The following is a 10,263-nucleotide window of genomic DNA, read 5'->3' on the forward strand; positions in this document are numbered from 1 at the left end:
GGGGTTGCAGGGGCTGTGGCTGCCGAAATCCCGCAGCTCTGGGGTCCCCCGGCCTTTCTTGTCCGGACGCGGAGTCACGCAGCGGGCAACGACGGCGCGTGGAAGAGGGGGTCTAATGCTGCTTAGGGGACCGTGGTCCTGCGGGACCCCCCAGCCGGGGGGCTGGGGCTCTGGGCTGCTCCGAGGGTCGGGGGGATGCCAGCCGCCTGGGATGCCGGCATCGCCGACCGGGCCCGCTGGTCCCGCTGCGGGCACCCTTGCCGAAGGTGGCCCCCTCTGCTCTGTCCCCCTCCGGCAGCGGGTCTGGCCGCGGGCAGGGCGAAGGCAAGAAGGGGGCCCCTCCCCGAAGTGGGGTCCGGGCAGCACGTCCCCATCCTGGTGAGAAGGGACGGGCTGCGGGTCGGGGGCACGGGGAGAAGCGACCCTGCCCCGAGCGCCGCGGCGGGGCTCTGGGGAGATGGGGATGGGCATGGGGGGCCGGAGGGGGCTGGGGGTGCGGGGCCAAGCCGGGGCCGCGGCCGGGGCCGGGGTCTTCCCCTCGCCGCCGCCGCCGCCTTCCTCCGAGCAGCCCCCGGGGGTTGAACTTCCTGGGTCAGCGCCGCCGCCGCCGCCTCCATTGTCCGCCCGGCACCGGCGAGGCCGCGGCAGCGCCCGGACGGCAGCGGGGGCGGCGGGGGCCGGGGACGGGGCAGGAGCCGCGGCAGGAGCCGCAGCTGCAGCCGCCGCCGCCGCCGGCCCGGGCTGTGCCCGCAGGTACCGGGGCAGTGCGGGCGGAGGCCACCGGCGGGGGGTCCCGCGGGCCCGGCCCGGCCTCGGCTGGCGGCGTCGGGGCCCGAGGCCCGGCCCCCGCGGGGCCCGGAGAGCGGCCAGGCCCGAGCGGGCCGCGGCCGGGGCCGGGGCCGGGGCTGGGGCCGGGGCCGGCGACGGGGGGCCGGGGGTGGGGGCCGGGGGTCTCGCCGGGGAGCCGAGCAGCCGGGCCCGACCAAGGGGCTCCCGCTGCCCCGGCCCGAGCCGCGGCGTCTCCCTGGCACGTCCCCGCCGCCGCCAGCCGGCCTGGGCTGCTCCCGCAGCGCCGCGAACCGCCGGCCCGGGCGAACCGCCAGCCCCGGGCTACCGCCCCGGCGATTGGGCCAGCGCTGGCGCGCCGAGGCGAGCTGAAGCCGTAACCGGCCGCCTGGAGGGCCGGGCTGCGCCCGGGGCAGGCGAAGCCGTCCCCGGGGGCTGCCGCAGCCTCGCCGCGCTCCGGGCGAGGCTGGGCGCGGCATTCCCGTCCTAAGCCGGGCCGGGGCCCGGCCCTCCCGGCTTCGTCCTCGGCTCTGGGGCTGCCAGTGCTGGTGGCCGCTCGGGCGTCCCGAGCTGGGGGGTCCCGGCGGGCGGGCAGCCCCCAGCCCGGCGCTGCTGGGGGGGGCGACTCACGTTCGGCTTCTCCCCTTGTCGCCGCAGGTGGGGACGGCACGGGGACGCCCCCGGCTCAGGGAGCCCCCCGCCATGTCGCCGAAGCGCTGCAGAGGCTCCGCGGCCCCCCAGCCTGAGCACGGCAGGTCCCCGAGGGGCCAGGGCCGGGCGGAGGGGCAGCCAGCCCCCCCGGGTGGCGGGGAGGCCGAGGCGGGCGGCCGCGGGCGTGGGGGGCGGAAGCGCAAGGAGACGGTCGTGCGGCAGCGGGCGTCGGCCGGGGAGCACCCCAACATCTGTGTGGAGTGCGGCAAGAGCTTCGCGCAGAGCTCGGCGCTGCTGGCACACCGGCGCAGCCACGGCGGGGAGAAGCCCTTCGCCTGCCTCGACTGCGGCAAGAGCTTCGGCCTCAGTGCCAACCTGATGCGGCACCGGCGTGCCCACGCTGGCGGGAGCCCGCAGAGCTGCCGGGACTGTGGGAAGGAGGTGGGGGCTGCTGCCACCAGCCCAGCCCCACGCACCCACACCGGCCAGAAGCCCTACAAGTGTGTCGACTGCGGGAAGAGCTTTGGCCGCCCCAATCAGCCCCCCGCCAGCCCCCCAGGGAGGCGCCGGCGGCGGGATGGCCTTGGTGGGGAGAAGCCACCGGCCGTGGCCATCCCCAACACCTGCGCCGAGTGCTGGCAGAGCTTCAGCCAGAACTCCGACCTGGTGAAGCACATGCGCATCCACACCGGGGAGAAGCCCTACGCCTGCCCCCACTGCGGGAAGCGCTTCAACGTCAGCTCCAACCTCATCCGCCACCAGCGCATCCACACCGGGGAGAAGCCCTACGCCTGCACCGACTGCGGGAAAAGCTTCACCGACAAGTCCACCCTCACCCAGCACCGCCGCATCCACACCGGGGAGAAGCCCTATGCCTGCGCCTACTGCGGCAAGAGCTTCAGCCGCAGCTCCCACCACAAGCGGCACCAGCGAACCCATGCAGGGCAAAACCCCGTCTCTCTGTTGCCCCTCTGGCCCTACCCCAGCCAGCCCTGCTAGGGGGGTTCGGCGCGGCTGGCGCTGCCGGGGCAGGATGCCGCGCACGTTGGAGGGGCCAGTAGGATGAGGCGTAGTAGGATGAGCCGCGAGGCTGGTAGGTGGGATTACGTGGGGTGGGTCGGGGCCGTAGCGGTTGGGTAGGTAGGATGGGTCAGTAGCGATGGGATGCAGCGGGCGGCAGCAGTGCTCGAGCTGGCAGCGGCTCAGGATCCATCTCGCCATGGAGACCCCCCAGGTGGGCGAGTCGAGGGGCCAAGCCCCCCGTGCTCTGGAGGGCCGCCTTCCCGCTTGCCTTCTGCTGCGGGGATGAACCTGGCTGTCTCGGAGCCAGAGCATGTCCGTGCTCGCCCACGGCATCGCCGTGCCTTTTTCTTGCCAGTCATCGGCCGCACAGTCCCACGCTGTGTCCCGCTGGGATGGCGGGGGGCACATCGCCCAGCTGCCACACGCGGGTTTTGCTGTAGAACAGATTAACAAAAAAACCATTTGAATAATAATTACTTCTGCTTTGTGGCTCTCGTCGTTATTACCTTGCCCGGGCTCCCCTGTCCCCCTTCAACCCAAGCTTAAGCAGAGCAGCCACCAGAGCCGTCAGCCGGTCCTCATTCCCCGCCACGTTGCCTTTTTTCCTCCTTTAAAAAGGAAGAGCAAAAGCAATTCCTGCTTGGCGTTATTCCAGAGAGAGGGGTGCCACGGTTGAAATAAGTTTTTTTTTGTCTTCTGGCACCAAAACATCTGGGCACCCCCTCCGCATCCCCCCCACTGCTAGAGCCCCTTGGGCTGAGCCTGGCCCTGGCCCCAAATGTGTCCCCTCGGCATCTTGTCCTTTATATATATGTTATATACGTACATCCCTCCAGGACTGCAAAACAGCTGAGAGGCGGTTGCCATAAAATGAAATCCCTTTTCTGCAGAACCAGTGCCAGGATGGTCAAATGTGGGGTGATGGGCTGCACGGGCGTGTTCCTGCTGCAATTCCCCACCCCCACCCCGTGCCGCAGCTCCCCCCCCCAGTGCTGCAAAATGCTTGGGACACCTTCTCCAAAACACAGGCACACGTGTGTGTGTGTATATATGTGCGCTGGGGTTCATATAAGGGGAACTACAGGGTGAGTGCTGGGGGGCTGCGAGCGCTGCCCCACCATGAGCCGGGGGGCCGCACTGCTCCCTTTTTTTGGGCTCGTGAGGGATTTCAGCGAGGCTGATGGTGTTCACCTTGGCCAGCTTCAGTGGCCCCTTGGCTGTGATGTCCCCGTCATGGCACTTCACCCACTGGGAGAGACGCGGTCGAGCCGGGAGCAGTCCCAGGAGAGGGAGGGGCGGAAGCCAAGGCCCCCCACCCCCCACCCCCCCCCCATCTGCCTGAGACACCCCCATCTCCATAGGTCCAGGGATGCTCCGCTGGGACGTGCCGCAAAAGCACCGAAATCCCCGGGATGGGGCTGAAATAGAGCCCGGGGCGGGGATGTGTGTGTGTCCCAGGGCCATTACCCGCCCTTAGTGCCCCAGACCCCCATTCCCCCCCGAGACCCCGCTGCATCCCAGCAGCTCTTTACTGCCCCAGACCGAAGCCCCGAACTGGGCGCATGGCTCCAGCCTCAGCCCTGGGGAAGAAATGGCCCAAAAATGTGGACATTTTGGGAAGAAATGCCAAAAAAAAAAAAAAACCAAAAACAACAAAAAAACAAACCACCACCCAAAGCCCTCAAGGGAAGGAACCCAGCTCATCCCACACCCCCCCCAGGCCGGTGGGGGAGGGGGACCTCGTCTGCAAAACCAGTGCTCGGTCCCAAACATGCCGGCTCGCCGTCAGCATCCGGCACCATTGTGCTTCCCTCTGCTCTGAAAACACCCCAAACTTCAAACTTCAAAAAAAAAAAAAAAAGACAGTATTTTATTAAGTTTGGGGTTGTTTGTTTTGTTTTTTTTTTTTTTATAATGGGGAAACGCTTTTTTTTTTTTACCCCCAGGAAACCCGAAGTGGTGGGGAAAACCCTGCCCAAATTCAGGCAAAGCTTTTGCTTCAGTGGCGGCACCAGCCATGACAACGAATCACCATAATTATTATCGTTACCACTAACAGGCATTTACAGGGTGAGGGGTGGGGGTGCATTCTCTGCTGCTCCCCATCACAGGCTCTGTGTGGCTGCGCCAGCACTGGGGGAGCAGGAGGGTGGGAGCCCCCAGCCCCAAAGAAAATTGGGTAGAAAATAGGGGATTTTGGTTAAATCTGCTGGAAAGGGCTGCCTGGGGGCCACTCAGGGCAAGTCCCCCCTGTCTGAGCGCATTTGTCCCAGCAGAGCTGGGGTCTCTGTGCTTGTCCCCCCGGCCCTGGGCTCGTCCCGGCAGCAGAGCAGGCACTGCAGCAGCTGCCCAAGCCCTGGGCGGGCGGGCAGGCGGACGGACACGGCAGCTCTGACAGTAACTCAAACCTCACGGACCCGGTGATTTTGCCGTCCCGGTTATGTCCGTGCAACCCAGCCAAAGGGCCAGGGCAGCTTCCAGGAGGGTTTTCCTCGGCCCGGCCCCGGCCCCGGCCCCAGCAGCAGTTAGAAGCCCTGGGCTGGGCAGGGCCAGAGGGGCAGAAGGGCGTCGGGGGCCTCCCCGGCGTGGGTCCGCTCGTGGCGCTTGTGGTGGGAGCTGCGGCTGAAGCTCTTGCCGCAGTAGGCGCAGGCGTAGGGCTTCTCCCCGGTGTGGGTGCGGCGGTGCTGGGTGAGGGTGGACTTGTCGGTGAAGCTCTTCCCGCAGTCGGCACAGGCGTAGGGCTTCTCCCCAGTGTGGATGCGGCGGTGGCGGGTGAGGTTGGAGCTGACGCTGAAGCGCTTCCCGCAGTGGGGGCAGGCGAAGGGCTTCTCCCCGGTGTGGATGCGCATGTGCTTCACCAGGTCGGAGCTCTGGCCGAAGCTCTGCCAGCACTCGGCGCAGGTGTTGGGGACCTCGGTGGCCAGCGGCTTCTTCCCGCCCTTGGCCTCCTTGGCCTTGGTGGGGGGTGGCTCGGGGCCGCGGCGGGCACATCGCCCGCGGCCCTTGGCGGGGGGGTTGCGGAGGTGCCGCTTGCGGTGGGAGCTGCGGCTGAAGCTCTTGCCGCAGTCGGCGCAGCGGTAGGGCTTCTCGCCGGTGTGGGTGCGCTGGTGCTGGGTGAGGGTGGACTTGTCGGTGAAGCTCTTGCCGCAGGCGGGGCAGTGGTAGGGCTTCTCGCCGGTGTGGATGCGCCGGTGTCGGACGAAGTTGGAGCTGACGCGGAAGCTCTTGCCACAGTAGCCACAGGCGTAGGGCGCCTCGCCGGTGTGGATGCGCCGGTGGGTGATGAGCGTCGAACTCTGCCGGAAGCTCTTGCCACAGTCGTCGCAGACAAAGGGTTTGGCACCGGTGTGGATGCGCTGGTGGTTCACCAGGTCCGAGCCGTGCAGGAAGCTCTTCCCGCACTCAGAGCACAAATTCGGCCGCTCGCCCTTGGCAGGTGGCGGGGAGGGAGCCGCTGCCACCGCTGCTTCCTCCTCCTCCTCCTCCTCCTCCTCCGCCTCCTGCTCGGGGGGGCTGCGCTTCGGCTTCTCCGCCTTGCGCTTGTTCTTCGGGGGCTGCTTCTTCTTCTTCTCCGGGCTCTTGCCCACAGCACCCCTGGGCTTGCGGGGGGACATGCTGGGCTCACCCCACGGCCGGGAGGGGGAGGGAATCAGCCCTGACCCCTCGGCGGGGCCCTGGGGACGCTCAGGGGGACGGCGGGAGGGGGAACAGAGGGCGGACGGACGGATGGACGGACGGACAGGCGGCGGGCGGGGGGGCTCCAGGCAGCCGGGGAGACCCTCGCCGGAGCCGGCCCCACGCAGGGCCGGGGGCGCGGGGGGGGGGACCGGGAGCCGCGAGGGGGTGCCCCGGGCGGGGGGACCGGGGCGGGGGGGGCCGGGGCTGCCCCGCTCCGCGCTCCCGGGGGCGGCCGCGGCTCCTCCGGCGACTGCGGGGGGGTCCGGGCCGCCCGCGCGGCTCCGCCCGGCTCCGGCCGACAATGGAGGCGGCAGCGCCTGACCCAGGAAGCTCAAACCCGACATCCTCCCCCGCCCCGGCCCCCACAGCCCCCCCGCCATTCCCCCCCCCCCGCCCTGACACCCCCCGACACCCGCCATCCCCCCAACATCCTCCCCGACACCCGACGTCCGTCCGTCCGTCCCCCCCCGGTATCCCCCGGGCAGCCGCTCGCGGGGGTCCCAGCCCCACCCCCACCCCCCGGGGCACCCCAGGGCAGCGACCCCCCCCCGACCCCGGGGCTGGGCAGGGGGGGACTCGTGGGGCTGCCCCCGCCTTTGTCCCTCTCCCGATTGTGCTCCCCGATTCCCGCGTGGGGCGGCCGCAGGGTCGCCGCCCCCCGATCTCCGAACGCCCCCGGGAAGGGGCCGGCCTAACCCCCACCCTCACCCCGGGGGGGCCGGGAGCGGGACGGGGGGCTCCTGCCCGAGGGGGCTCAGCCGGGGGACCCTCCTCTCGCGGGGGTGTGGAGGGTCCACACTGCTCTGATACCCCCCACCCCCCCAAAAAAAGCCTCGTTTTGGGTGCTCTGCCTGGAAACGGGGAGCGACCACGCTGGAGCAACTGGTGCTACTGGTGCGGCGGGACGGCGGCTCCGGCAGAGACAAGCCGGGGCTGGGTTTTCCACTGGGATTTATTCCCCCAGGGCTGTGGGGTGGCAAAACCCACGGGGAGGGACGGGACGGGACGGGACGGGACGGGACAGGACGTGACGGGACGGGACGGGGGGGCTGCGCCACCGGGACCCCCCAGCCACCGCGGCAGCTCAGGGGGCACCGACGGGGCGAGCGGGGTGGGGCGGGGCGCAGAGCCCCCCCAAACCAGTGGGGAACCCCCACGGGACAAACAAAGGTAGAAAGTGGTAATTAAGAGCTTCCTAACGAGGCGTGGGTGTCCCTGGGGGAGAGGGTTCCCTGGGCACGGCACCCCCAGGGCTGCACCGGGGCCCTCCGGCAGCCGCCCCCCGGCACCGCCGGCACCGCAGCCCCTGCCACCCTCAGAAGGGCCGAGGTGCGAAGGCCAGGAGGGGCCCGTCCCCGCGGTGGATCTTCTCGTGGCGCTTGTGGTGGGAGCTGTGGCTGAAGCCCTTTCCGCAGACGCCGCAGACGTAGGGCTTCTCCCCGGTGTGGGTGCGGCGGTGCTGGGTGAGGGTGGACTTGTCGGTGAAGCTCTTCCCGCAGTCGGCACAGGCGTAGGGCTTCTCCCCGGTGTGGATGCGGCGGTGGCGGAAGAGGTTGGAGCTGACGCTGAAGCGCTTCCCGCAGTGGCCGCACTGGAAGGGCTTCTCCCCGGTGTGGATGCGCATGTGCTTCACCAGGTCGGCGTTCTGGCCGAAGCTCTGCCAGCACTCACCGCACGTGTTGAGCGCCGACGCCTTCCGCCGCGCCTTGGCCGGCCCGCTGCCGCTGCCGGCCACCCCGTCCCGTGGCTGGGCACCGCAGCGCGATGGACGCTTGCCGGCTGGGAGGTGCCGCAGGTGCTTCTTGCGGTGGGAGCTGCGGCTGAAGCTCTTGCCGCAGTCACCGCAGCGGTAGGGCTTCTCCCCGGTGTGGACGCGGCGGTGCTGGGTGAGGTTGGACTTGTCGCTGAAGCTCTTGCCGCAGTCGGGGCAAGCAAAGGGCTTCTCGCCGGTGTGGATGCGGCGGTGGCGGCTGAGGCTGGAGCTGACGCCGAAGCTCTTGCCGCAGTCGGGGCAGCGGTGGGGCCGCGGGGCCGCGTGGCTGCGGCGGTGGCTGGCGAGGCCAGAGCTCTGGGCGAAGCTCTGCCCGCACTCCACGCAGATGTTGGGGCTCTCCTCCGCCCGCCCCCCCGGCTGCGCCACGAAGTCCTTGCGCTTGCGGATCCCCAGGGAGGCCCGGGGGGGGGCTGCCACCGCCGCTGCCACCGTCGCCCCCTCGGGGGGCTGCCCCCCGGCCCGCTTGGCCTTGCGGGGGGACATGGCCAGGGATGGGGCCGTCACCCCATGCACCGCATCCTGCTGAGCCCCCCCCCGGGGAGGGCGAGACCCCAGTAGCTGTAGGGGGGGGGGGGGGGGGGGCGGAGACCCCCGGTACCCTCGGGGGGGAGGGGGTGGGGCGAGACCCCTGGTTCCTGCGGCGAGGGGGAGGGTGTCAGACCCCCGGTACCTGCGCGGGGGTGGGTGAGACCGCCGGTACCTGCGCTGGGTGGGGGAGGGGGCAGTGAGACGCCCGGTACCCGCGGGGGGGGGAGGTGACACCCCCGGCTCCTGCGCTGGGGGGGCCGAGAGACCCCCGGTACCTGCGCTGGGGCAGAGGCCGGGGCGGGGGGGGTCGGTGCTGCCGCCCGCCCCGGGGCTGGGGCTGGGGCCGGGGGCTGCCCCCGCCCGGCTCCGCTCCCGCTCCGCTCCCGCTCCCGTCCCGCTCCCGCCGCTGCCGCCGCGGCCCCGCGGACAATGGAGGCGGCGGCGGCGGCGCTGACCCAGGAAGCCCAACCCCCCGCCGCCCCCCCGCATCCCGCCCCCCCCGGCCCCACGCGCGACCCCCGCGGGACACGAGCGCAGAGACACCACCCCCCCCCATCGCGGGGAGCCCCGGGCGGGGAAAGGCTGGGCAGGGGGGGACCCCAAAATCCCAGCGCAGCCCGGGGGGAAGAGCCCCGGGGGGGAGCTTAAATGGGGCGGGGGTCCCGCGTGGGGGGTCCCGGGTGGGGCCGTCAGCGCACTTCGGGGACCCACGGCCCAACCCCGGGGCCGGATCCGGCCGCGGCGACGCAAAAATCGCCATAAAATTGGGGCGATGGGGAAAACCCCAAAGTCTGTCACGGGGCGGGGGGACCCCCCAGCGCCTCTGGGGCCTGGGCACAGAGTTTTTCTGCGCCCACAGAAAACGGGTTTTCTGGCCCAAAACGGCCCCGTCGCTTCAACCTGGAGGAGCCTACCCCACGAGGACGCCCCCTGCCCCCCACGGCGCTCTCCCGTGTCCCCCCGCCCCACGGGGACCCCCACGGGGATGTCCCATGTCCCCCACGGCGGCGCCCCGTGTCCCCCCACCCCACGGGGGTCCCCCATGTCCCCCCATCTCCCCCACGGCGCTGTCCCGTGTACCCCCGCCCCACGGGGACCCCCCCCATCTCCCCCACGGCACTGTCCCGTGTCCTCCCGCCCCACGGGGAGCCCCCCTTTCCCCCACGGCGATGCCTCGTATCCCCCACCCCACAGGGATGCCCCGTGTCCCCCCACCCCACGGAGGCCCCCCATGTCCCCCCATCTCCCCCACGGCGGTGCCCCGTGTCCCCCCATCTCCCCCACGGGGATGCCCCATGTCCCCCTACCTCACGGGGACCCCCCCCCCGTGTCCCCCACGGCGCTGTCTCATGTCCCCCCACCCCACGGGGACTCCCCTATCCCCCACGGAGATGCCCCACGGGACCCGGGGGCCCCTCGGCTCCGGGGGGGGCCCCGTCCAGCCCAGCACAAAGCGTCGCCTGTGCCACCCCCGCGGGGTCACCGGGCCCCGACGTCGCCGGCCCCGTGGGGACAAGGGGCCTTTGTGGGGCGGGGGGGGGAGGGGAGGGGGCCGGCGGGGGGGGAGGGGGCCGCCCCGGTCCCGGGGGGGCTGGGCGCTCCCGGCCACCCGTGTCCCCGTCGCTGCAGCATGCTGGCCGCCCTGCTGTGGGGGGCTGCGCTGGGGGCCGCGCTGCCGGGGGGGGCCCCGGAGAGGTGAGGGGGTCCCGGGGGGTCCCCGGGGGGCGAGGGAAGTCCTGGGAAACCCCTCTGGGGCGTCCTGGGAGTTCCCGGGGGGGGGGGGGGGGTCCCCCCCACGGGGGGGGTGTCCCCCGTGGGCTGTC

At 71.3% G+C, this 10,263-nt stretch overlaps 2 protein-coding genes across 2 annotated transcripts; one reads left to right on the forward strand and one right to left on the reverse strand.

The window, feature by feature from the left end:
- The first annotated feature begins 51 nt into the window (after window positions 1-51).
- Window positions 52-2,931, forward strand: LOC142403209 (uncharacterized). Its single transcript, XM_075489405.1, has 2 exons — window positions 52-378; window positions 1,444-2,931. Exons 1-2 carry the CDS (start codon window positions 196-198, stop codon window positions 2,434-2,436), a joined length of 1,176 nt encoding a protein of 391 aa, XP_075345520.1. The 5' UTR covers window positions 52-195; the 3' UTR covers window positions 2,437-2,931.
- A 1,384-nt stretch (window positions 2,932-4,315) lies between these two features.
- Window positions 4,316-8,944, reverse strand: LOC142403211 (uncharacterized). The gene is made up of 2 exons (XM_075489407.1): window positions 7,500-8,944; window positions 4,316-5,892 (listed from the first exon to the last, which is right to left on the reverse strand). The coding sequence occupies exons 1-2, from the start codon at window positions 8,927-8,929 to the stop codon at window positions 4,986-4,988; spliced, it is 2,337 nt and encodes a 778-aa protein (XP_075345522.1). The 5' UTR covers window positions 8,930-8,944; the 3' UTR covers window positions 4,316-4,985.
- Between the last annotated feature and the right edge of the window lie 1,319 nt (window positions 8,945-10,263).

This window comes from Mycteria americana, unplaced genomic scaffold (genome assembly GCF_035582795.1).
Source record: "Mycteria americana isolate JAX WOST 10 ecotype Jacksonville Zoo and Gardens unplaced genomic scaffold, USCA_MyAme_1.0 Scaffold_135, whole genome shotgun sequence".
In the NCBI taxonomy this organism is placed as follows: Eukaryota; Metazoa; Chordata; class Aves; order Ciconiiformes; family Ciconiidae; genus Mycteria; species Mycteria americana.

What these genes read in the sequence shown, in the direction of transcription:
- LOC142403209 (XM_075489405.1), top strand. Translation starts at nt 196, where the DNA reads ATGCCAGCCGCCTGGGATGCCGGCATCGCCGACCGGGCCCGCTGGTCC. An exon ending in GGCAGCACGTCCCCATCCTG is followed by an intron (nt 379 to 1,443) that starts GTGAGAAGGGAC and finishes TTGTCGCCGCAG; the next exon opens with GTGGGGACGGCACGGGGACG.
- LOC142403211 (XM_075489407.1), bottom strand. Translation starts at nt 8,929, where the DNA reads ATGCGGGGGGGCGGCGGGGGGTTGGGCTTCCTGGGTCAGCGCCGCCGC. An exon ending in AAGCGCCACGAGAAGATCCA is followed by an intron (nt 5,893 to 7,499) that starts CCGCGGGGACGG and finishes CCCGCCACCTGC; the next exon opens with CAAGGGCGAGCGGCCGAATT.